The sequence below is a fragment of the Pelophylax lessonae genome (assembly GCF_965119305.1).
Source record: "Pelophylax lessonae genome assembly, chromosome: 1".
NCBI classification, from domain to species: domain Eukaryota; kingdom Metazoa; phylum Chordata; class Amphibia; order Anura; family Ranidae; genus Pelophylax; species Pelophylax lessonae.
Window position 1 is genome coordinate 64,757,889 of NC_138768.1, and position 27,613 is coordinate 64,785,501.

At 42.0% G+C, this 27,613-nt stretch overlaps 1 protein-coding gene across 1 annotated transcript in view; it reads right to left on the reverse strand.

Annotated features, from left to right (window-relative positions):
* Positions 1–27,613, reverse strand: part of LOC309561466 (phospholipid-transporting ATPase IC-like) — a 160,088-nt gene that overhangs the window by 94,607 nt on the left and 37,868 nt on the right. Inside the window, exon 2 of the mRNA XM_082265404.1 lies at positions 10,907–11,096. Within this exon, the coding sequence (XP_082121530.1) occupies positions 10,907–11,084 (178 nt within the window). The 5' untranslated portion in view covers positions 11,085–11,096. The remainder of the gene's footprint in view (positions 1–10,906; positions 11,097–27,613) is intronic.

Below are 27,613 nucleotides of genomic sequence, written 5' to 3' on the forward strand. Positions count from 1 at the left end.
CCACTGGCTACAGAGGATCAAAAAACTAAAATTTGCCTCCTAGCAACCTAACTAGGAGGGTGCTACATATATAAATGTAATGTGTTTTACAATTTGGTTTAATCTTCTATGTAGGACTTGTAAATATACAGGTAAATGGGGCTGCCCAAAATTTGCTTGTTACACATACAGTATATTCTATAGTTGCTGTTCAGTAGTATTGCGCAGTGATCAGTCATTACTATTCCTCTCATGGTAAAAACACAAATCTATAGGTCAGCTCCGACACCCAATAATAATCGATACACATCTCTCTAAAGCCATCTTTGGGTCCTCCAATCACCTTCTCTCTAAAGCTATCTTTGGGTCCTCCAATCACCTTCTCTCTAAAGCTATCTTTGGGTCCTCCAATCACCTTAACGTCCATCTTAGCCCCTTGAAGTAGGAGGGGAGAGGCGTATTTAGCTTAAAAAGAGAAGTCTAGATTTGCATAGGCCTTTAGCTGTTTATTTTCTCTAAATGTATCAAAAATGTAATAGTTTTTCTTTATTTCCAAGGAGTAGACCACACATACAGGCAACAGATATAGGAATTTCTTCCCCTTAAAAACTGTTAGCAATGTTTCTCAGGGTTGATAGAGCAGTAATGGGAGGGGGAACTCTGACGTTAGTTTAACTATTCCAGTTTTTAATAGCTGTTTTGACGTAACACATAAGCACTGGGTTGAAGCAATCCAAAAACAGGAACTGCAGTGCATACGTAATCCTCTATGCCTTAATCCAATACAGGATAAACAAGGATTTCTGCTTTTAAGGGGAGTGGTTGTTTTTTCCTTTGGAATACATTAGTGTAGGAACTCAAAGGACTTCCTGCTATATTATGCTCTATAAAGATAATGCAATACCCCACCACAAGCCAAAAGCTTTTCCGTGGTCCGATACAGAATCGATGGAGCTCAAAAAACGTGGATAGGACTTAGTAAATATAGGTGGGTAGAGCAAGGCAGGCCAGTGGAGAGGCCAAAAAAAAAAAAAAAAAAAAAGCCAAAGGGCAGTTCACGTAGGGAGGTGCACTTTGGCTTTTCGCCCAGGGTGCCAAAGGACTTTTTCACTGTGCTGCACTGGAGCATAGAGCTTAAACACCACTTTTCCAAAACATGGTAATGCTCTTTTGGTTAAACAACATTTTAAATGTTGGCGAGATGAGCGTAGCGTTTCTCTCCTCATTCACACAAGCTGCCAGTCTGCAGGTATCAATGTTAATTATTCAGTACGGGCCTCCAGGATTTGTCGAGCTGTCAGCATACAGTTTAGAGATAAAGGCTGGCATGTGTAAGCCATTGTAGTTCAGAACTAACAATAGCCACATGCTGTAACTGAACCATGGCTAAGTCACCTTTCTTTTTACCATTTAGCTATATTCATTAAGAACTCCGCTAAGTATTGTTTCCATTGGCAAAATGGTCATAACCCCAATATAGTTCAGAGGGACGACCTTAAGCAAATGTACCTCCTTTAGGAGGTCAGTCCATCCCAAATGTAGTGGAGACATAATATTGTATCCAAAGCCAATTTATTTTTAGATAAAGTGTGGAGAGGTTACAACCTCTGTCTGGTGTTTACGGCAACAACAACAAAAAACGGGCAGCGACAAAAAGTCCTCTTTTAGGTTGACACTTTGATAAAGGGGGATCATTGGGTCTGTGAAATGTCAGTGTTTTACACTTTTTGTTGCACAAATACATGCTGTATTTTGGATTTTTACAGCATCTCTGTTGGTCATGCACGCTCATCAAAAGCATGAGATAGATCCTCTCTTAGGTTTTTGTCTGTTTCACGGTTTAGAAGACTCAACCTGTGTCAGGTGACCACGGTCATCGAAAGTGAGGGACAATCCAAAGTTGTATGGTCGCCAGAACAGGAAGAGAGGGGAAACTTTCCACTGGGGACATTTTTTCCAGGGACAGACAAAGGGAAAATGTGACAGTATGTCACACTAAGAGGAACATGAAAAACTATAGACTTAAAATACTCGTCCCCCATCGCCCTTTTGTATTACCAACCCCCCCTTTCACCCCAAAGCTGCCCTAGAAATACCCTCTTCCCACCCAAACCCATAAAATCTCAGTTTTGGCAATGCTATAATGTATTTGGTCCTACCAATAAAATTTGAGATTGAAGAAAAAAAAAATTAAAAAAAGAAGAAGACCTTTCTAATAGGAAATGGAAGGCTTCCAATCATCTAAAACCATGTTCTCCAAGCAAACCCTTTTGCTTGCTTTTATCCGGCCCTTAGGGTGCTATTTTTATCACTGACACCAATGTCGGGCACAATTCCTACCAAATGATGGGGGGATTGTTTATTCACACTGATGCTGGGACATTTTATACTCCCAAAGGCCACTTTCCGCCCTTCCCTAAAGTCTGAAGGACTGGCCCTTTGTTTAGAAAGTTTGGACATGCTTTATGCTGAATTTTTTTAATTAAATTTTACATTATGGAGAATGTAAAAGGAACAGGTGGGACACACAAAAGGGTGGGAAAATGTAGCACCCAAGTGTCAGGATTATGGTAGGAAGATCTAGATGTTGGATTGTTCCAGACGCAAGAAGCTAGGAGTTAATTCAGCCCATCAGACTTCTATAACAAAAAACGCCAATTTTGGGTGGAATGGCCCAGAGAAATTTTAATATTCGTTCCAGCGAGTCAACTTTTTCCAAGCCCGTAATAAATCTGAACCTGAAAGTTCACCTCACTCTGCTCTCTCACTTGACTTGTATCAAGTTAGTTTTGCATTCCCCATTGACTTGTAGGGGGAGAGAAGCAATTTTAATGTACACATTGACACAGGTCCCAATACTTCCTAGAATGTAGTTGGTGTGCTATACAACATATTCCAACTTATAGCATCTCAAGCACAAGACTGCTCTCCATTTTGTATTAATTTGTTTATATCTGTTAGCTATCAGCTGTTTTCATTGTAGCAGTTCTGGGCACACTGCCAAATGTCGAAGCCCTGAGGCTACGTTCACATGTTAGCGTAGCGGACCGTGGGCAGAATCACTGCGATTCTGCCCGCGATCCGGAAATCATTGCAAATCGCGGGATGCCTGTGCATTGCTGTTGATTTGCAATGGCACCCCAAACGCTGTGCGATGTTGCCGCAATTTCTGCCTGCCGAATCGCGGTATCATCGCGCAAACAAAATCGGGTCACATGACAACCCAAAGAAGCTCTTGTACCTTTTTCAGGCATCATGCGACCCGCAATTTTGTTTGCGCGATGTTACCGCAATTCAGCAGGAGGAAATCGCGGCAACATCGCACAGCGTTTGGGGTGCCATTGCAAATCAGCGGCAACGCACAGGCGTCCCGCAATTTGCAATGATCTCCGGATCATGGGCAGAATCACCGCGGTACGCTACGCTAACATGTGAACGTAGCCGAAGGTGGCACGCCAAGCCCCTTAAACATGTTGCCATAGTTTTTTTTTTTTTTTTTCCACTCTTGAAAATTTGGATACATATACAAACAAAACTGAAAAAAAAAAAATCATGATTTCAAGCATTCCATGTTTGGCGCTTCGATACCTCTACTTACTCTGCTTATTATTTTAGACCAGCGTTCATCACCATTATAAACAAACAATATGTGGAACTTATTTAAGGAAGCTGTTGCCTTCAGTGAACAGTTTTTTGGCTTTTCATTCACTAAAAAAGTTGAAGAATCTTTCCACCCAAAAGTGATAATTCAGTAATAGCTGCAGGCCAGAGTGATTTAAAGCTTCTTAAATCTTTCCAAGATGGCGAACTCGCCGACTCGCCAGTTTTGATTCCAGCAACTTTGGAGTTTTCCCTGCTTTTAATTTTTCTAACTAGCTTCTTTATACCACAATTCATTATAAATGTAATATAATATAAATATTAAACAAGGACAGCGAGATTCGGGTGGCTGCAATAGGTGTGCAGACCTGTAAAACCAAATACCGGAGATCAAGAACTAGAATCTGCCAGGTAGAAGTGACTGTTGGGTGGTTTATCCCCTCTGGCTTGAATCAAAAACTGAAATCAGTTTTTGATATTTTAACCATTTCAATAATACAAATCTTTTTGCTATAGGAAGGAGCTCCATGACTGCTCCGGTTTTCTTATATAAAGCCCCCTTGTTCTGGTTGAGAACATGTAGATCTCTAAAACCATCCAGTCATAGCCACATCCTGGGCTGTTCCAATACGTCCTAATAAAGCTTGCTTGCCTTTTCCTGCCAGGTTCTATTAGAAGCTGACACTTCATATCATAATGATGGATGAATAATGAATCAGAGAGCAAGGAGGTATCACCAACAAGACCTGGCACTTTGCTCATCAGAACACCCTAGGTTTTGGCCATAACCGCAATGTTTGTCTTTTAACAAGTTTTTTTTTTTTTAATAGGGGGCTTACTAACACTTTTTATGATTACCTGCATGGTTGTCTAAAGCTTGTACTTTCATGGGTATTGATTAAAAACTGAGGTCAACTAAGGCCGCACATGAAATAGATAAATATAAATAAAAATCTAGTCTGTGAAAAAGTCGCTTCTGTTGCAACTGAGCCAGCAGCAATGCAACATACAACAGGAGATCTGCTGCCAGAGCTGAATAGCGCCGAGGTTATGCTGCATACAGTATGTGCCTTAGGGGGTAGACACTAAGGCTTCATGTATAACGCTGTGATTGGATGGCAAAACGTGTCTGGCTGAGCGTACCCTGACGTCACTTCCGGCCGGTGAAGCGCACGCTGCGGGAGCAGTGAACCACCGAGCCGTGGTCTATCTGCTTTGATTCTTGTTAGGTTTGTAAGTAAGTTTCTACATTAATAAAAATTTTTAAGTGAACGTACTTCACCATGGATGGTCTTTTATTCCTTATGAGGGGACTCGTAATGTAAAAAGAACCAGCATATAGGATCTTTCCCATCTGATTGTGGATCCCAGGCTGACAGGAAGAGGCTGTGTCTACACTACAGGATTTACACTGAATGATTCATACCAAACGAGTTGTGGTAAGTAGACAACCACAAGGGGAGCACCCCAGTTCGTGTGTATAGTGAAGCACAGAAGCACTTTTTTATGCACCTGATGGACACTTTATTGATTTTATAGACTGTTTGTTTGTTATTTACTATTTATTTGTTATTTATTTATTTTTGTTATTTATTTATATTTATTTGTTTATTCAATTTATTTTATGAATTCACTGTATACATTGTTGCTGTGTCTTGCAATATTTGCACATTGATACATTTTGCACTATTTGCAACTGGTTGCATAATAACATTATTGATTTTACATTATCTATTAACCGCTTGCCGACCACCGCAAGTAGATTTACTGCGGTGGTCAGCCCCGGCCAGGCAGAGTGACGTTAATTAACGTCACTAGCCTGGGAGGGTCTGGGGAGTGAGCGCGCGCCCGCGGAGGCGCGCTCCCACGTGGTCACGGACCCCCCACCGCGCGTGTGACTGGCGGACCCGATGTCCGCCGGTCACTCGGCGATCGTCGGGGGAGAGGGAGAAAGTCAGGCGGCTTGTGTAAACAAGCCACCTGTCATTCTCCTCGGTGTAAAAACACTGATCAGACGGATCTACTATGTAGAACCGTTGATCAGTGTCCTTACACCTCAAGCCACAGCCAATCACAGTAGAAAGCATGCCCCTAGGGACACACACAGCCCCTCCCTCCCAAATAAAGTTAACCCCTTCACTACCAGTGTATTTTTACAGTAACAGTGCATATGTATAGCACTGATTACTGTAGAAATGTCACTGGTAACCCCAAAAGTGGCAAAAATGTCAGTCAAGGGTCCGATCTGTCCGCCGCAATGTCGCAGTACCGCAAAAAAAAAAAAAAAAAAAAAAAAAAAAAAATCGCAGATCCCCGCCATTATGCGTTAAAAAAAAAAAAAAAAAAAAACAACAAAAATCACAAAAATCTTTCCCTTTGTTAGTAAAACGCGATAACTTTTGCGCAAACCAATAAAAATATGCTTTTTGCGATTTTTTTTACCAAACATAGGTAGGATAAAACAAATTGGCCGAAAAGGTTAAAAAATTTAGATTTTTACATTTTTTTTGGGGGGAATTTCATATAAAAAAAATGTGAAAAATATTGTTATATTTGCAAAATTTACGCTCTTTTTGTTTATAGCGCAAAAAGTAAAAAGCGCACAGGTGATCAAATACCACCAAAAGAAAGCTCTGTTTGTGGGGAAAAAAAGGACGTCAAATTCGTTTAGGTACAGCGTCGCACGACCGCGCAATTGTCCGTTAAATTCACGCAGTGCCGAATCGCAAAATACCCCCCTGGTCGTTTAGCAGCCAAATCCTCCGGGGCTTAAGTGGTTAAGAGCAGCGCTGCAACATTAGGTTTGTATCCCTAAGGGGCTTCATGTACACTGGCAGCTCCTAAAAAAAAAAAAAAAGCGGAGAAAAAAAAAAAAAAAAAAAAGGGTAAACTGCGTTTTACCACAGGATTGCAGCGATTTGCGTTTTCCTGAAGCCAGCGATCAAAACGTTCCTATAGTGAACGCGATTCTTAAACATGCAGGCGAGGGACGATTAACCTCACCTAAAAAACGCAGCAGCTCCTAAACTCTGCTAGAATGCCAAAAGTAGAGAGGGAAACTTCGTATATTTAAAAAAAATAATAATAAGTGCTTCTGGGATTTGCTCAAATGTGTTCCTTTTTTTACAGCTAGTAAATGGTTCATAGAGCTTCCGATGTGGCCTCCTACCAAGCAGTAAAATAAAATATTGCTGCTAAGCGAAAGGTTAGCTCAACGGCCTTCACAGAACTTTTTGCTTCTGTCACCTTAGCTCTGTAAACCTTTTACTTTGCTACAACATACAGCGGGTAAAATAAGTAGTGAACAGGTCATCGTTTTTCTAGGTAAATATATTTCCAAAGGTGCCATTGACATGAAGTTTTCACTACGTGTCAGAAACAACCCATGCACTCCATACATACAAAGAAACCAAATCAAATCAGTTCAGAAATGAAGTTATCTGTAATGAAATGGAATGACACAGGGAAAAAGTATTGAACATTCTAACTAAAATTGAATACTTCGTACAAAATCCTTTGTTAGTAATGACAGCTTCAAGACCCCTCCTGTATGGAGAAACTCGTGGCATGCATTGCATTGTCTGATTTTGGCCAATTCTTCCACACAAAGTCTTAAATCTTGCCGGTTCTGTGGGCCTCTTCTATGAACTCTGATGATCTTTAGTTTTTTCCACAGATTTTCTATTGGATTCAAGTTAGCCGATTGGCTGGGCCATTCTAGCAGCTTTATATTCTCTTTCTTGAAACCAAATTGAGAGTTTCCTTGGCTTTGTGCTAGGGATCGTTGTCTTGCAGAAATGTCCAACCTCGTTTCATCTTCATCATCCTGGTAGATGGCAGCAGATTTTTATCAAGAATATTTTGGTGTATTTTTCCATTTATCCTTCCTTCAATGTCATGAAGTTTGCCAGTACCGTATGCTGAAAAACAGCCCCACACCATGATTTTCCCACCGCCAAACCTCACTGTTGGTATGGGAGTGTTTTTAGGGTGATGTGCCATTTGACCTCCAAACATGGTGTGTATTATGGAAGCCTAAGAGTTCAGTTTTGGTCTCATCCGACCAGACTATTCTCCCAGTATTTCACAGGCTGGTCTAAATGTTGTGCACAAACTTTAAACAAGCTTCAACATGCTTTTTCTTCAGCAATGGAGTCTTGCATGGTGAGCGTGCATACAGGCCATGGCGGTTGAGTGCATTATTTATTGTTTTCTATAAAACACACTTGTACCTGCTAACCCCAGGTCTTTCTGAAGCTCTCCACAAGTGGTCCTTGGCTCTTGGACAACTCTTCTGATAATGATTTTCACTTCTCTGTCAGAAATCTTGTGATGAGCACCTGGCTGTGGCCAGTTTATGGTGAAATTATGTTCTTTCCATTACTGGATTACGGCAGCAATAGTGCTCCACTGGAACATTCAGAAGTTTAGAAATCCTTCTGTAACCAATGTCATCAGTACGTCTTGCAACAATAAAGGTTGAGAGAGCCCTTTGCTTTAACCCATCATGAGATGATTCTGGTGTGACACCTTGGTAATGAGACACCTGTACACCTGTTTTTTGGCCATCAGTTGAGACTGAACCAGCTGATATTAATTTGCACTGACAGGGGGCAGGATTGCTTTCTAATTACATATAGATTTCAGCAGGTGTCTTGGCTCTCCATGCCTTTTTGCACCTTCCTTTCTTCACATGTTCAACACTTTTTCCCAGTGTCATTCCATTTTATTACACATATCTTAATTTCTGAACATATTAGTTTTGGTTTCTTTGTATGTATGGAGTGCATGGGTTGTTCCCAACATGTGGTGAAAATTTATGTCAATAGCACCTTTAGAAATAGATTTACCTAGAAAAATGGTGACGTGCTCAATACTTCGTTTACCTGCTGCATTTCCATGCTGCTTGTTTCCCCATAGTATCAGACAATTTGCTTGCTGTAAAAACGAAATCCTACAGCCTCAGAACTCCAATCCCTAGTAACGTTGTTTATTAATTATAGGCCATTTAAACCTACTCAAAATTGGATGTAGTCACTTCCAGAGTTACTAACAGTCTCTCGCGGCACGCTTATGGCCACTAGCAGTCTCTCGCGGCACGCTTATGGCCACTAGCAGTCTCTCGCGGCACGCAGACTACCTCTGACAGTCTCCCATAGTGCACAGATGGACTCTAGCATTCTCTCACAGCATGCCAATGGCCTCTAGCAATCTCTCACAGTGTACAGGTATCAGAAAGCAGTCTCTTATAGTGTACCAATGACCTGCAGTAGTCTCTCACAGCTTGCTAAGGTCCTATAGCAGTCTCTCAGCATGCAGATGACCTCAGCAGTAACTCTGTGCATAAGTGGCCACTAGAAGTCTCACAGGGTGTCAAATGCAAATTAGGTCAGTAAAACAAGCCTTTCTCCATCAGTAGGTTTTTTGCGCTTTAGGAGAATAGATATACAGTAAAACCTTGGTTTGAGAGTAACTTGGTTTGAGAGCGCTTTGCAAGACAAGCACATTTTTAAAATAAATTTTGACTTGATATACAAGCGATGTCTTGATATACAAGTAGCGTCATGTATAAAAAAGAAGAGAGGAGCCTCTAAAGTGTAGTAATATGGTTACATTTAATGAAGGTTCAATATTTAGCAACTCACATGGTTGATGATTAAAACAGGCACATCTAAGTATGCAGGCTTCCGGGGTAGAGCTGTCCACATAGACCGTCTTCTGCACAGCCATCTTCATCATCCCTTCCCCGCTGAACTCCACAAGTGATTTAAAGCCTCACTTTCAGATCACTCTACTGCAGGCTATTCTTCCCGGTCACGATTGCATACTGACAGTGGTGAGAGTCGGTGGTTCAGAAGATGGTCTATGTGGACAGCTTTACCCCGGATGCCTGCATACTTAGATGTGCCTATTTTAATCATCAACCATGTAAGTTGCTAAATGTTGAACCTTCATTAAATGTAACCATATTGCTACACTTAGAGGAGCCTCTAATCTCTCTTATATTCTGTAGCTCTGCTAGATTTTGCTTCTAATCCCCTTGGGAAGGGTGCATATTGTGGATGGACATTTTATGGTTACACAACCTATCACATTGCTATAATCTTTGTATATAGGACTATAAACTGAAGGACTTGTGGAACGAATCATCTGAGTTTCCATTATTTCTTATGTGGAAATTCGCTTTGATATAAGAGTGCTTTGGATTACAAGCAGGTTTCCAGAACGAATTATGCTCGCAATCCAAGGTTTTACTGTACTTCTTAACCACTTAAGCCCCGGAGGATTTGGCTGCTAAACGACCAGAGGGCATTTTGCGATTCGGCACTGCGTGACTTTAACGGACAATTGCGCGGTCGTGCGACGCTGTACCGAAACGAATTTGGCGTCCTTTTTTTCCCACAAACAGAGCTTTCTTTTGGTGGTATTTGATCACCTGTGCGATTTTTTGATCACGCGCTATAAACAAAAAAAGAGCGTAAATTTTGCAAAAATAGCAATATTTTTCCCTTTTTTTTTTATATGAAATTCCCCCAAAAAAAAAATGTAAAAATCAAAATTTTTTAATATTTTCGGCCAATTTGTTTTATGCTACCTATGTTTGGTAAAAAAAAAAAATCGCAAAAAGCGTATTTTGATTGGTTTGCGCAAAAGTTATCGCGTTTACTAACAAAGGGAAAGATTTTTGTCATTTTTGTTGTTTTTTTTTTTAACGCGTAATGGCGGCGATCTGCGATTTTTTTTGCGGTACTGCGACATTGCGGCGGACAGATCGGACCCTTGACTGACATTTTTGACACTTTTGGGGTTACCAGTGACATTTCTACAGTAATCAGTGCTATACATATGCACTGTTACTGTAAAAATGCACTGGTAGTGAAGGGGTTAACTTTATTTGAGAGGGAGGGGCTGTGTGTGTCCCTAGGGGCGTGATTCTAACTGTGATTGGCTGTGGCTTCAACTGTATGCAGAGTGATCAATGGATCTACATAGTAGATCCATGTGATCAGCTCTCATACAGAGAGGAGAATGACAGGCAGCTTGTTTACACAAGCTGCCTGACTATCTCCCTCTCCCCCGCCGATCGCAGAGTGGCCGGCGGCGATCGGGTCCGCCGGTCACGCGCGCGGGGGGGTCCGTGACCACGCGGGAGCGGGAGCGCGCCTCCGGCGGCGCGCGCTCGCTCCCTAAACCCTCACAGGCGAGCGACGTAGACCTACGTCACTTTGCCTGTGAGGGGCTGACCGCCCACGTAGATAGTCGTGCGGCGGTCGGCAAGTGGTTAATGGCAAAGTCAGCTCGGACATTCCTCAGAGCCAATCCTCACCTTTAGGGGCTTGCTCACGGCTCTGTTCTGCTTGTTTATTTATTCGGTTTTGTTCTGGTTCAGGAGAATCTGGACTTTCTAACTCATCATCGGTTTCGTCATCACTGTATGGAACAACTTCATCATTCGGGCCCTGTGAATCCTCTTCGCACGTTGTATCATCATAATCTGTGTCCATGATGTCAGCAACCTGTTAAGAAGAGGAGAACAGTGTATTGAGCTAATAAACATAAAACAACAATTCAAGCCCAAATCCTGAAAATAAAAATGCAAAAAAGGTGGATTTTTATATGTTCCTGAACCAACTGTGTATCCAGAATGGCTGGTTTAAAGCACAGACCTAGCCATTTACTCCAAACTTTATACAGTGGTTTAATCATGTTGTCAATTTGGCCATCATCAGAGCAGTGCATTGAAAACTCTGCCACTATCAGGTTAATGGTGGATCCAGCAGATGCATAGTTGGCCTAGGGACATTATTTAACGATCTGTAGGTCCAGCCATTATTCTTAAAAAGATACATAAACCACTTAGCCACAACATTATGGCCACCCACCATAACCACCTAATCTTGAGGAGGTCCCCTTTTTGCCAAGACAGCCCTGATACTTCAAGACATGTACTCCAGTAGACTTATAAAAAAAAGGTATGCTGTATCTGGCACCAAACTGTCAGTAGCAGATCCTTTAGGTCATGCTGCCTTCTCCGACTTGCTTTCTTCCTATAGTGCTTTCTGGTGCAAGGTCTTCCCTGGCAATAAGTACAAAGCCATCCACATGTGTGGGTCAGCAGGATCGGTCTGCAACTATACAGATACGCAAAATACTGCGATGCACTGTGTGTTCAGACCCCTTTCTGTAAGAACTAGCCTTAACTTTTTCAGCAATTTGATCTTCCATTGGACTGAACTACATAAGCCATCCTTCACTTTCCATATGCATCAATGAGCCTTGGCTGCCTATGACCCTGTAAATCAGTTCAACAGTTTTCCTTTCTTGGATCACTTTTGGTGAATCCTGACCACTGTAGACCAGGAACATCCCACAAGAGCTGCAGTTGCTCTGACCCATTCGTCTAGCCATTACAATCTGGCCCTTGTCAAAGTCACTCAAATCACTATACTTAAAAAAACGATTAAAAAAGTGTGAACTTAAAACTGTCAGTTTCGAACTACAGAACCACACTTCTCATGGCTGCCTTGCTGTGGCAATGCATGCAACAAAATCCTCAGTTTTTGACCGGAGAGGTTACAACCAAATGGGTTTTAGTGATAACTAGCTAAAGGGTGAGCTAGAAGAGAGCTTGATTGCTTTGTATAGTAGTATATATCATTTCTCAACATTTTTACCACAGAGGAACCTCTAAAATAAATTTTAAGGTTTCTAGGATGCGTTACTATAACCAATGCATTGGGGTTCAATGGTTGGTGTTATACTGCTGGTTTTGCCAAGTCGTGCTTTCCTGGAATTATGCAGGCACCATGGGATGGGAGGTCAATTAGCCACAGCTTCAAGGAAACCCAAGAAACCATGGAACACTGGTTGACAATGGTTGGTTTGGTATAGGAAGATATAATGTACATCGAGTACCCGTAGTTGAAGGCCAGCTGTGAGGAGATCTGCCAAGGGAATTAAGAATCAGACAAAAACATGGATATCTTTGGGACACAGATTGGAAAAAAAAAAAAAGAAAAAAGAAAGATTGTTGTCAGATAGAATGTGCATGCACAGCTTGCTTTAAAGCCTTGCATTGACAGGCTTTTGTACATATCAGAAATAGTTTAACTGGAGGTCATTTAAATCTGTCAATGAATTATGAACAAGCTCAGAGGAATCTCAAACGGATGTCAAAAGCTACCTCATCAACACAGAACAATGCTTGTTGAAATTGGCCCCAAGTCATCGACCTTGAACTGAGGAGATAGGTTTGCCTCTCTGGGGGCCTTCCAGTTGGCCATTTCTGAGGGTAAGGCTCCATGTACACGGGACGCTGGAAATGGCCGTTTAGGAGCAGTTGGGCGTTTTTTTCAGAAGCCCCTGAACCCATCTACATTTTATCTTATCTGTCCATGTAAACCAGGTCGTTTAGAGTCATTTGCAGGCAGTTGCGTTCAGGGACTTTTTTTTAGAACGCAATTATTTGCGTTCCCCGGCGTTTCAAACGCACAAATGCGTCTGAACGCGTCCGAACGCGATGACCCGCGTTTAGCGTTCACGTTTTTCCATTTTAAAGGGGAATCATTTTTTTGAGCTCTAGGAACGGTTCTAAACGCAAACGCCCGCAAACGCCGCTAAACGCGGGTACAAACGCGACCGAATGGACGTTTCAAACGTCCTAAAAATTCCAGCATTCAAAGGGACTTTTAACAACGTCCCGTGTACATGGAGCCTAAGGCTTCAATGTAATCATTTGTTGACTTTTTAAAAACATTAAAAACGCACAGCCATGTAAAACACACACATTTATAATACTATCCATTACTGTCTCCAATTAATCCAATCATCACTCGCTTGCTGGACTAGAAGCACTGGTAGAACCTTCAGGAAGGCACTTCCAGGTAAATTGGTGCCTGCATCTCCCTGCTACATTCTGCATACACTCCCTTAGTCGCTACCACACTAGTGTGTCCCTTCAGAGCTGCAGGAGGACACAGAAATGAAACTTCGCCCCTGAAAAGAAGGGAGACATAGCCACAGCAGGGAGCATGGAGAGGTGTCAGACTCACTGCAGGCAGCACTGGTAAGTATTAGGAGAGCATTTTACTTAGATTTTTGGTTTAAACGTTTTTAAAATGGCTACAAAAAAAAAAAAAAAAGGTAGGCAGTTCTTGCCAAGCACCATAACAGGCAAGTTTCATATTAAGCAAAACTCCCTTCTGCATTTCTCCTCCAGCAGTGATAGTCCAGCACTGTTCCTCACCACTATTTGCTGCCGTTTGCCGCTTGTGTTGAGGTGCGCTTCAGCTCAGTCTTATCATGTAAGCAAGACACATGGAAAACTATTTTTTTCTATGTGCCCTTGCACTGAGGCAGCATAGTCATTGCAGATTGATGCAGTCCAGAGCCTCTCCCATCTTCTGGAACTCCCTATCACAGTATGTCCATTCAGCTCCCACCCAGCGAGGCCTACACCACCTCCACCTAAGAACTGTAATTGAGTAACCTCTATCAGATCATCCCCTGCAACTATTACCTTTTATACCCGCTAGCGCTCCCTTTAGATCAGGTATGTCCAACCTGCGGCCCGGAACCGCAGGCAATGCGGCCCACTGCCCCCTGAAAATTTTTTTTTTTTGCTGGGGAGGAAGGAAGTCGAGTCGGGGGGCACGGCCACAGAGGCAGCCTCGGAGGGGATCATCCACTAGTTGTGTAAAATTAGTGCTGGGGGTGGGGGGGGGGGGGCGCAGAAGCGTTTTATTACTTATATACTTTTACTAGTAGTGTATATTTTATATGAAAAGAAGAGGGGAGAAGCGCTCCAAGTGCAGACAATTTATTGCAGATAACAAGGCAGGTGATATACACTCACTAGACATGAAGACTGAAAAGCTGTATGTGTCAAAGCAATCCTGCAGCCATCCTCTGGAGGGTGTCCTCTGGTCACAGGAAGCCGTATGCAGTACTGTCACTGGCGGTGGGAGGGAAGAAAGCCGGCTGTCTCCCACAACATCAGCGGTGAGCGGTCAAGCGGCTCGGATCTGCGGTTCCGTGTTGCGAGTGATGGATGGAGGCACTCTCACCCACAGGGATGGTGGGATCTGTCCGATGTGTTACGGCATGCACGACGCGTTTCTGAGCATGCGCGGGGTCCTCTGCACCCGGCGCGCTCTTTCATCAGGTGCTAGAGTGCCGTAGTCTCTGTGGGGCTTTATGTAGTGCTGAACAAGAGGATAATTAGGCACAGCTGAAGTAAGGGGATGGCAACCGCCCACAGCACTGAGCAATAACCTAACCAATCAAACATTTTTGTAGCAATGGGAGAGATTAAAAACAACTTAGAAGTGGAGTGTGATCGGTCGGCTGCCCTTAAATACACATGTATGTGGGCTAGACAACCGCTTATCACAGTGATAGCAAACAATTAGGCAATACAAAACATATAATAAATGTAAAATAGGGGTAAGCCTGGGTTCATCAAGGCTTATGAAGAACATGTAAAAACGTTCCAGGTTTAAAATGATACAATTATAAAAATAAAAAAGTTAATAAAAAGCATCTTTAAAAGGTATATTTTAAGAGCTAATGCATAATACCTATACAGGCTGTGGTATGGAGAAACATATAAGCAAATGAAACAATAAAAGGAGGAAGGGGGAGGGGGGGGGGGGAGTAAAAAAGCCTTATATATTGGATAAGAAAATGGAGGATGGATATAACCCATATATAGGTGTACATATGTATATCCTAATAATTATATTTTCTGTATAAAGGATTTTTATATGGATTACCAACTACGGTACCACATGTATGATATATAGGGGAATAAGCCTTCTGATTGCTCAGTAGGTAAACCTTATAAAGTTTGTATAAAAGATTTATATACCAGAACCAGGGCCAAAGTGTATATATTAAAAAATCATCTGATATGATGTGATGAAAAAATAATAAAGACCAACAGAAAACCCTGATAATGATTATAAAATAGTGTGCACGTCTACTTCTTCATTTAACCCTCGAGGAGCGAGAACATCTAACGTATAGATCCAGAAAGTCTCTCGCATACATAATTTGGAAAATCGTTCTCCCTCCGGCAAGTCTTTGGGAATCGATTCGATAACCCAAATTTTTAGTCCCTCGGTGGATTTTCCGTGGACTTCTGAAAAATGTCGAGGGACACTATGAAGGTCACATCCACCTTCAATAAGACGGCGATGTTTGCCGAATCGTTGTCTGACTGGTCTGATGGTTCGACCTACATAGAGCAACTGGCAGGGACATATCAGACAATACACCACATAGTCTGTGGAACAGTTGAAAAAATTGTCCAAGACATAGGTTTTGTCATTATGTGTAAAGTTCTTTTGGCCATGTTGCACAAAACTACACATTTTGCATAACTTTTTACGGCAGGCATACATGCCTTTCAGGGGGATCATCCATGACGGATGATTAGTGGCCTTGATGTTCTTTAATTTGCTGGGTGCTATTTTGTTTTTCAAGGTGGTAGCCCTCCTATAAGTCACTTTTGGCTTGTCCAAAATGACCGAGTTCAAGTGGGGGTCTTGTTTTAGGATATCCCAGTGTTTTGATAGAATTTTTTCCATTTTTCTATACTGACAATGGAACTTAGTGACAAAACGAACAGGATGATATTCGCTCTTGGCCCTAGAACTAGGATGTTTCCCTGGAAGATAGGCCTCATAGGCTGAGTTTACCAAATCATCAGGGTAGCCCTTCTCTGAGAATTTTTTAAGTGTTTACTTTGAGTTAGATAATCTCCATCTCTGGTACAGTTCTGTCGAAGTCGACAGAACTGGCCTTTTGGTATATTTTTCGTCCATTGGGGGTGATGGCAACTCTTATAATGGAGATATGAATTACCTCCCGTGGGTTTGATATAATTTTTGGCATGTATCTGATGTAGCTCATGTCCCAATTCCAGATCTAAAAAAGGCATAGAATCTGGATGTGAGACTGACGTGAACGATAGACCCAAAGAGTTGTTATTGCAGTGGCTGACAAAACCGTCAATCTGGGATGCGGAACCATCCCAGATGACGATAATGTCGTCAATATACCGCCCAAAAAAAACGATGTGTTGAGCAAATGGATTATTCTGCCAAATGTATCTAAGTTCCCAATAGCCCATGGTCAGATTCGCATATGAAGGAGCAAAGTTAGCTCCCATGGCTGTGCCATTTATCTGCAGATAAAACGTGTCCTCAAACTGAAAAATAGTTGTGGGTTAGGCAGAAATGTGTCGCCTCCAAAATAAAGGAAACTTGGTCATGATGTACGAAAGAATCTAGTAGGAGAAAATGTTGTAATGCTTGTAAGCCTATACTATGGGGGATAGATGTATACAAGGAGCTAACATCTAAAGATAGCCACGAGTAACTATCTTCCCATCTATATGGCGTAATCTGCTCCAATAGGTGGCTCGAGTCTCGTATGTACGATTGCAGACTTTGGGCCAAGGGCTGTAAAAAGACATCAATAAACTGTGAGAGGCCACTAGTGACGCTATTCATTGCTGCAACGATAGGTCTCCCTGGGGGATGAAGGGGGTCTTTATGAACCTTTGGCAGGTGGTAGAAATATGGAGTATTATAATACTCCTTTTTCAAAAAGGCCGCCTCATCCTTATTCACTTTTTTGGATAGTGCAGAACCTACCAGTTGTTCGACCTCAATTTTATATATGGGCAATGGGTCTTTTGAGAGCCTCAAGTATGTTTTTTGGTCACTTAATAGTCGAAGGGCTTCGTTCACGTAATCAGTTTTATTCTGTAGGACAATGCCCCCACCTTTGTCTGCAGATTTAATAATAAGATCAGGGTTATCAGAGAATCTCTTAAGGGCCTGGGATTCGCCATGATGGAGATTAAGGTGGGAGTATTTGCTCTGTTTTGATGTATCTGAACACATGGCTTGCAGGTCAGCAAAGACTGTCCTATAATAAGTTTCTAGGTACGGGCCTTTTGAGCGTGTGGGATAAAACACGGATTTAGGCCATAAGTCCGTATGGGTATAGTGTGGCGACTCCGGGAGATGCTGAGTATATAACAGTATATCAGGGTCCAGATCGTCATCCTCACAGGGATCATAAGAAAGAAAAAAAGAAAAAATTATAGACGAGGATGTAGAGGAGGTAAACGAATTACCAAAAATAAACTCCAAACAACGGAGACTATAAAGATTTTTACTCTTTCCTCCGTCCAGTTAAATCAGGATGATATGTCCTTATTACATAAAGGCCTAAGTTTTGCCCCTACCTCCTTCCCTAACTCCTTTTTACTATTTCGTGATTTAAATAAGTTTATACGCAACCTTACATTGAAGCGTTATTTCAATATAAAGGCCAAACAGGCTGATACCAGCTCCCTCACTGACAATGTAGACACCAATGCCCCTACCCCAACTGATGAGATTTTTCCTGGCAGTCCCTTTAGCACTTATGATCCCTGTGAGGATGACGATCTGGACCCTGATATACTGTTATATACTCAGCATCTCCCGGAGTCGCCACACTATACCCATACGGACTTACGGCCTAAATACGTGTTTTATCCCACACGCTCAAAAGGCCCGTACCTAGAAACTTATTATAGGACAGTCTTTGCTGACCTGCAAGCCATGTGTTCAGATACATCAAAACAGAGCAAATACTCCCACCTTAATCTCCATCATGGCGAATCCCAGGCCCTTAAGAGATTCTCTGATAACCCTGATCTTATTATTAAATCTGCAGACAAAGGTGGGGGCATTGTCCTACAGAATAAAACTGATTACGTGAACGAAGCCCTTCGACTATTAAGTGACCAAAAAACATACTTGAGGCTCTCAAAAGACCCATTGCCCATATATAAAATTGAGGTCGAACAACTGGTAGGTTCTGCACTATCCAAAAAAGTGAATAAGGATGAGGCGGCCTTTTTGAAAAAGGAGTATTATAATACTCCATATTTCTACCACCTGCCAAAGGTTCATAAAGACCCCCTTCATCCCCCAGGGAGACCTATCGTTGCAGCAATGAATAGCGTCACTAGTGGCCTCTCACAGTTTATTGATGTCTTTTTACAGCCCTTGGCCCAAAGTCTGCAATCGTACATACGAGACTCGAGCCACCTATTGGAGCAGATTACGCCATATAGATGGGAAGATAGTTACTCGTGGCTATCTTTAGATGTTAGCTCCTTGTATACATCTTTCCCCCATAGTATAGGCTTACAAGCATTACAACATTTTCTCCTACTAGATTCTTCCCTACATCATGACCAAGTTTCCTTTATTTTGGAGGCGACACATTTCTGCCTAACCCACAACTATTTTCAGTTTGAGGACACGTTTTATCTGCAGATAAATGGCACAGCCATGGGAGCTAACTTTGCTCCTTCATATGCGAATCTGACCATGGGCTATTGGGAACTTAGATACATTTGGCAGAATAATCCATTTGCTCAACACATCGTTTTTTTTGGGCGGTATATTGACGACATTATCGTCATCTGGGATGGTTCCGCATCCCAGATTGACGGTTTTGTCAGCCACTGCAATAACAACTCTTTGGGTCTATCGTTCACGTCAGTCTCACATCCAGATTCTATGCCTTTTTTAGATCTGGAATTGGGACATGAGCTACATCAGATACATGCCAAAAATTATATCAAACCCACGGGAGGTAATTCATATCTCCATTATAAGAGTTGCCATCACCCCCAATGGACGAAAAATATACCAAAAGGCCAGTTCTGTCGACTTCGACAGAACTGTACCAGAGATGGAGATTATCTAACTCAAAGTAAACACTTAAAAAATTCTCAGAGAAGGGCTACCCTGATGATTTGGTAAACTCAGCCTATGAGGCCTATCTTCCAGGGAAACATCCTAGTTCTAGGGCCAAGAGCGAATATCATCCTGTTCGTTTTGTCACTAAGTTCCATTGTCAGTATAGAAAAATGGAAAAAATTCTATCAAAACACTGGGATATCCTAAAACAAGACCCCCACTTGAACTCGGTCATTTTGGACAAGCCAAAAGTGACTTATAGGAGGGCTACCACCTTGAAAAACAAAATAGCACCCAGCAAATTAAAGAACATCAAGGCCACTAATCATCCGTCATGGATGATCCCCCTGAAAGGCATGTATGCCTGCCGTAAAAAGTTATGCAAAATGTGTAGTTTTGTGCAACATGGCCAAAAGAACTTTACACATAATGACAAAACCTATGTCTTGGACAATTTTTTCAACTGTTCCACAGACTATGTGGTGTATTGTCTGATATGTCCCTGCCAGTTGCTCTATGTAGGTCGAACCATCAGACCAGTCAGACAACGATTCGGCAAACATCGCCGTCTTATTGAAGGTGGATGTGACCTTCATAGTGTCCCTCGACATTTTTCAGAAGTCCACGGAAAATCCACCGAGGGACTAAAAATTTGGGTTATCGAATCGATTCCCAAAGACTTGCCGGAGGGAGAACGATTTTCCAAATTATGTATGCGAGAGACTTTCTGGATCTATACGTTAGATGTTCTCGCTCCTCGAGGGTTAAATGAAGAAGTAGACGTGCACACTATTTTATAATCATTATCAGGGTTTTCTGTTGGTCTTTATTATTTTTTCATCACATCATATCAGATGATTTTTTAATATATACACTTTGGCCCTGGTTCTGGTATATAAATCTTTTATACAAACTTTATAAGGTTTACCTACTGAGCAATCAGAAGGCTTATTCCCCTATATATCATACATGTGGTACCGTAGTTGGTAATCCATATAAAAATCCTTTATACAGAAAATATAATTATTAGGATATACATATGTACACCTATATATGGGTTATATCCATCCTCCATTTTCTTATCCAATATATAAGGCTTTTTTACTCCCCCCCCCCTCCCCCTTCCTCCTTTTATTGTTTCATTTGCTTATATGTTTCTCCATACCACAGCCTGTATAGGTATTATGCATTAGCTCTTAAAATATACCTTTTAAAGATGCTTTTTATTAACTTTTTTATTTTTATAATTGTATCATTTTAAACCTGGAACGTTTTTACATGTTCTTCATAAGCCTTGATGAACCCAGGCTTACCCCTATTTTACATTTATTATATGTTTTGTATTGCCTAATTGTTTGCTATCACTGTGATAAGCGGTTGTCTAGCCCACATACATGTGTATTTAAGGGCAGCCGACCGATCACACTCCACTTCTAAGTTGTTTTTAATCTCTCCCATTGCTACAAAAATGTTTGATTGGTTAGGTTATTGCTCAGTGCTGTGGGCGGTTGCCATCCCCTTACTTCAGCTGTGCCTAATTATCCTCTTGTTCAGCACTACATAAAGCCCCACAGAGACTACGGCACTCTAGCACCTGATGAAAGAGCGCGCCGGGTGCAGAGGACCCCGCGCATGCTCAGAAACGCGTCGTGCATGCCGTAACACATCGGACAGATCCCACCATCCCTGTGGGTGAGAGTGCCTCCATCCATCACTCGCAACACGGAACCGCAGATCCGAGCCGCTTGACCGCTCACCGCTGATGTTGTGGGAGACAGCCGGCTTTCTTCCCTCCCACCGCCAGTGACAGTACTGCATACGGCTTCCTGTGACCAGAGGACACCCTCCAGAGGATGGCTGCAGGATTGCTTTGACACATACAGCTTTTCAGTCTTCATGTCTAGTGAGTGTATATCACCTGCCTTGTTATCTGCAATAAATTGTCTGCACTTAGAGCGCTTCTCCCCTCTTCTTTTTGTCTATACAGATTCTTCCTCCTCATCTGTGGAAGAGCAGCTCAGTGCCCACGGACTTTATCCCTTTTAGGATCATCAACCTATTTATGGTATCCCATTGTCCCCTATTGTATGGTACCATTTTATGCCTATGTCTATTTGCAGCTACAACCTTTTTTATTGCCTGTGTTTTTTTTTTTTTCCCCTTCCCTCCCCTCCCCCCCCCCTCCCTGGATTCAGCTGCTTATTAGTTCTGTTCATCCACCCTTCATATGCTGGAGGTCTTCGTAGCGCTCTGTGTTTTGTTTTTTATATTTTATATGAGGCCCGAGAAAATTTCTCTACACTCAATGTGGCCCAGAGAAGCCAAAAGGTTGGACACCCATGCTTTAGATTGTAAGCTCCATGAGCAGGGCCCTCCTATTCCTTCTGTATTGAACTGTATTGTAATTGTACTGTCCTCCTTTATATTGTAAAGTGCTGCGTAAACTGTTGGTGCTATATAAAATCCTATATATCAATATTAATAACAAAGGTATAAAAAAGCCATAAAGGGCATCTGTACTAAAGTTGGCCATATACCAGTAGAATTTTATTAGAAAAAAATTGTTTTTAGAACGGTTGCAAATTTTTTTTCCATTTAAAAGGGTCCAATCGGTATTCATTTTCGATTGTAGTGTAGAAGTAAACCAGTGGAGAAGCATTTACAGAAACATGTACATGTTCATCCTGAAATTGAACACAGAATTCACAACACATTTGCGTGGCCATCAAATTCAAATTAAGATTTTTTATACAAAATGTGTTGAGTCCATAATGGTACTATGAAATGCTCTAATTAAAGATTATTCTTTTTTTTTTTCCATTCAAATAAATTTCTACCCGTGTTTCTGATCTCTTAACATAATCCCAAAAGCAAACATCTAGGACCATTTTTAGATTCATCCAGAAAAATATATGGAAAAGGAAATCCATTCAAACATTACAGTGGAAAAATAAGAAAGGAAAAAAAAAAAAAAAAAAAAGCTTTGTTCAGCAGAACAATGGACACTTGCACACTCCCTGAGCAATTGTAAAGGAGGACTTTTCATAAAATGAAAAGAGTAGAGCCTTGAGTAAATAATTTAACAGATTAAATATTAACTTGAGTCATATACTCCCATTGTACAAGGCTCTTCAAACCAGCAATCTGGAGACACTATGCACAGGTTATCGGTACTGAATGAAAAAGTAATCAGTCTCTACAGACCCAGCCAAAACAAGAGCCGCACTACAATGCTGGGCGCACAAAGGCTTGCGCTATGACAAAAAGGGGGCAAAATCATTTCAAGGGTGGAGGAGGGGAATGGCAAAGGACCTATGACGTGTCCACTCCTAGGAACAAGAAATTCAAGACCAAGGCCGCACAATAGCGATTATACTGCATTCTAAGTAACTTTGACAGCGCACACAATTCCCTACAGATTGCATTACAACCTGAAATCTCAGGATTGGGGACATTTGTTTCCTTTTTGTACTCAGGTCAAACATGAACTTTAAGGCCTCATGCACAATGCAGCCATGAAAAAAAAAAAAAAAAAAAGAGCCAGTTTTACATGTTTGAGTTTTTTTTTTCTTTTACTTTTTGCCTCTGCATGCTCCTCTATGTTAGCCTTTGTGTCCATGCACAGGTGTTCAAATACACTAGCATTTAGAGGCCAAAAAAACAACATCATACCTTTCCTGGTGGTGTGGTTGTTGCAAATATGTGCACGAGATACGCGTAGACAAATCCAGGTCGCCATGGCGACAAGACGTTTCGCCTGGGCTGCCGCCCGAATGCTCCCCACATCTCGTGCACACCCCCTGCCCCCCCTCTCGATATGTATCCTTGCCTCCACTTGCCCACCTGCGGGCCCGGAACTGGCATAGCGGGTGCCACCGGGTAGAAGGGAGGGAGGAGAGCAGACACATGTTCACTCTACTGCCCTTCTAGTTGTTGACCCAGTGACATCACTCCCGGGTACCCAATGACAGTTCCCCCGGGCCATGAAAGCAGGGAAAGAATGTAATGCAGTGTGATGTGCATTGCATTACATTCAGTGGAGTACAGAGGAGACATGCAGGCTGTTTTAAACCCTGATAAAAAAAAAAAAGATTTCATCAAATTGGGACCTTTTGTCCCTTATGCGATAAAAAATTATTATTATTTTTTTTTTAATTGTAAAAAATTACACCCAACCCCATGAAATCCCCCCCCCCCCCCCACATATATGCACGTACAAAAGGTAAACATATTTGGCGGGGCGTCTACATCTGAAAATGTCGATTGTGATACACGTTCCCTATTGCCGCGCACGCCGGAATGAGAGCAATAATTCTAGCACCAGATCTCCTTCATAACACTAAACTGATGAGCTATAGGGGGCTTTTAAAGTATCACCTATGGAAAATAAAGTGTACTGACAGGTTTAAGGTTGGACATGTTGGGTATCTATTTACTCGTTGCAACCTCTGCTTTTATATTTTACAAAAAAATAGGCTAAATTTATTTGTATTTTATTTTTTTGTGAAAGCTTATAGAGGTTGTAAACCCAAACATTTATTTTTTTAACCTGAAAGAGAAACAAATAATGAGCTAGTATGCATTGCATACTAGCTCATTATGAAATACTTACCTTACAACGAGCCCCCGCCGTGCCGCCCGCTTACGGGATCGCGGCATCCGGCTGATTGGCTGGAGCCGCGATGACGTCGCGCACGCGCGCGGGAGCCGACGGTCACGGCACGGGGCTCTGAAGGAACGGCACCAGCGGCCGTTCCTTCAGAGCGCATGCGCCAGTGATGTCACTGGCTGGATGTAAGGTAAATATCTCCTAAACGGTACATGTTTAGTAGATATTTACAGTACCTATAGGTAAGCCTCATCATAGGCTTACCTATAGGTAAAAGTTGCAGAGGAGGGTTTACTTCCTCTTTAACTTTAATTTTGTGTTTCCTAGACTTTTGCGGCAATATCGCAACCTAAAAAATTGGAACTACCATTATTTTATTCTCTAGGGTGTCCGCTTTCTGAAAATATATCATGGATTGGGAGGTAATCTTTTGGCCTAAAGTTTTTTTTTTTTCCTACATGTTCAAAAACCGCAAAACCGGCTCTGGCTGTGAAAGGGTTAAAGGATAATTTCACCTTCGGGAACACGTTACGTTACATGTTCCACCGTAAGGTTAGTTAAAAAAAAAAAAAAAAAAAAAAGGGACCGGTATAAATTTTTTGGCTGGCTCCTAGACTCAAAGCTAATTTGTCAAGCCCTGGCAGAGTGCTATACAATCGTAAGCAGTTTGTCTGTGTTTTAAGTCACAATGTCTGGTAATTACCATTAGTTGGCTTTTATACGGCAGTCTCTTTGGTGATCACCTGGTACCCCGGAGACAGAACAGGTTTTTTTGGAGCAGGTCATCTTCCTGGCACACCCCTGTACACCGTTTGCTTTCAAAAAGGTGCCATTATGGAATGGAGGGTTGTAAAACACAGTTGTGCAAGACTTAATGAAAGCCTCAGAGACTGGCCACTGCTCAAGTAATGCTGTGTTTTATACAGTAGCATACCCCTGAGGACAGAGTGCTAATCACTTCCATCGCTGCTCTATTTAATGAAGACCCCAGGGACCTAGCAGGTAAACGTGGCTCAGGGCTGGACTACAGGGCAATTTTTTTTTCCTATCTATTCAGCCACTTCCCTCTATATGCACCCTAGCGATATCTGCATACAATTTCCCAGGGCAGATTTCTGGATGGTGACAACATTCAGACCTTGGTGTCCTAGTAGTAGAGTTGCGTCTTTCATTAACATGTACCCATACACCTAAATTCAAATGAAATAGCTGGCAATGCACTAAAATGTAAAAAAAAAAAAAAAAAACACCACGTCTTGCACCAGTTTTGGCAACACAGTGTCACCCAACAGTAGTGCGTTGTGGTGCACTGCAAGAAATGTTTGACTGAGCCGTCTTGCCTTAATAAAAAAGCAAGGTAAATGACATTCAAACAAACCAATATAGGCAACCTGCTTCCACATGCAAAGCACCACACTGGAAACATTGCTGCAACTTTTGTTTTAGACGCGACTTTGAAAATCAGTGTAGGGAATGAATATTGGCACCACACCTTCGTTTTCTTCAGAGATGTATAGTAACTAAGTAGAACTACTTCACTACTGTAATTAAGTACCGAAAGGCGGTATCTGTACTTTCCTAGAGTAGAATTTTTATCTCCTACTTCCACTTTTACTTCACTACATTTTTTCGATGATTTCAATACTTCTACTCCGATATTTTTTTTTTGTGCTGCATAGTTACTCGTTACTATTATAAAAATTACCACTGCCAGAACAGTAGATGGCAGGTTTCATGAAGCTCAAAACATGTGTATTATCAGCACATACGAAAATAAAAGCTACTGTATGTATAAATAAAAGCTGCATTTGAAATAAAAAACAATATGATGTTCAAACTTTTGACTTCTTTCTTCAATAACTACATAACAGTACTTGTACTTTTACTTTCAGTACTTGAGTAGCAAATTTTTTTTTTCAAAACTACTGGTACTTTTACTTTCAGTACTTGAGTAGCAAATTTTTTTAAAAAACTACTTGCAATACTTAAGTACAAAAAATGTTGAATACTTTAGTACTTCTACTCAAGTCACTTTTTGGTCGAGCACTTGTACGTTTACTCAAGTATGGGTTTTGAGTACTTTATACAACTCTGGTTTTCTTACATCAGCTAGAGCTGGTCAGTCGTTCACTATTTTCAGCCAAATCTCAGAAATCATCCTGAGGGTATATTCAACACCAAGCCAACTGTTTTGGGTCTAGCAGAGGCATCTACATCTCCAGCCCTACAACCCTCCAAAACGTTAGGGTCCTTTCACATGGACTTTCTGCCCGGCGAACTCCCGTGTTGCTCAGCGGGGGATCGATTTGCCGAACCCAGCTGAGCAGTCAGATGACTGGTCAGTCTCCGCTCTGTGTGCAGAGACGGACCTATGAAGAGAGAACACCGCTCAGGCTAGTCAAAGTCCACAATTCAAGGTGGGTGCTGAACCTCGGCTCGCCACCAGAAGCATGAAAGAAGAAAATGGTCGCACACCACCACAGAATCCAGTACTGTCCTACCCTGCTGTACCTTGTACCACTCATGTGAATAAAGAACTTTTCTTCATTGGATTCTGTGATGGTGTACGACCATTTTCTTCTTTCACGCAGAGACGGACCTGACAGTGCCCCGCTCTCCTCTATGGGAGGTCGGATGAAAATGGAAAACTGGTCAGTTTTCATTTGTTCTCATCTGATCCGATCCTCCAGACGGATGGAAAATAGGGTTACCATCCGTCTAGATTTTAAGGACAGGATCAGATCAGATAGGTGTCAGCAGACAGGTCACTGCTGACATCCGCTGCTCCATAGGGGTGCATGGAACATCGGATCAGGTCCGCCTGAAAAACTGACAGGTGGACCGGATAAGAAAGTCCATGTGAAAGAGGCCTTAAAGAAAATTGTCCTTGGGACTTGTTTGGAGAGAACTAAATACTAACATATAAGATATAAAAAAGTAGATCACCAAGGATCATTTATACAATTGGTCACGCACTGATTCTACAAGGTAAAGACACTTCAAACAGCCTCATTTCTAGAGAGATGCAATATTATTATACAGGATTTATATAGCGCCAACAGTATGGGCAGCTCGTTACAACATGGATCATAAAGACTCCGTGCGTTTCGTCAATCACAGTTCACTTCATCAAGAGTTTTAGTCCCCGTTCACACTAAGGCGACCTGGTCGCCTCACAGGTTGCCGTAGGTCGCCTCCCATAGGGAAGCTGTGGACCCGTTCTAATAGGAGCGACACAAGTCGCTCAGACTTAGAAAAAGGGTCCGGAGCTTCTTTGGGGCGACCTGGAGGCGACCGCCATAGACTTCAATGTTATGAAGTCCGTGGCGGCCACCTCAGAGGTCGCGGTGCGAAGTAGCGTCGCTTGTATGTGAACGGGGCCTTGATGTTACTGACAGGGTGTCTGTGGAATAAATAAGTATACTCAAAAAAAATAAATAAATAAACCCTTTAACTACTTCAATACCACTGGATGTCATACGACGTCCTGGGCTTGGATTGGGGATATCTGAACGATGGGTGCAGCTGCAGACACCAGATATAAATTTTTTTAACCAGCGATTCCCTGCACAGTAAGAACAGCTGCTGTTCAGCTGCTTGAGTGTACTTACAGGCGGCAGGAGGAGACGCCCCCTCCATCCCACCAGTGCTT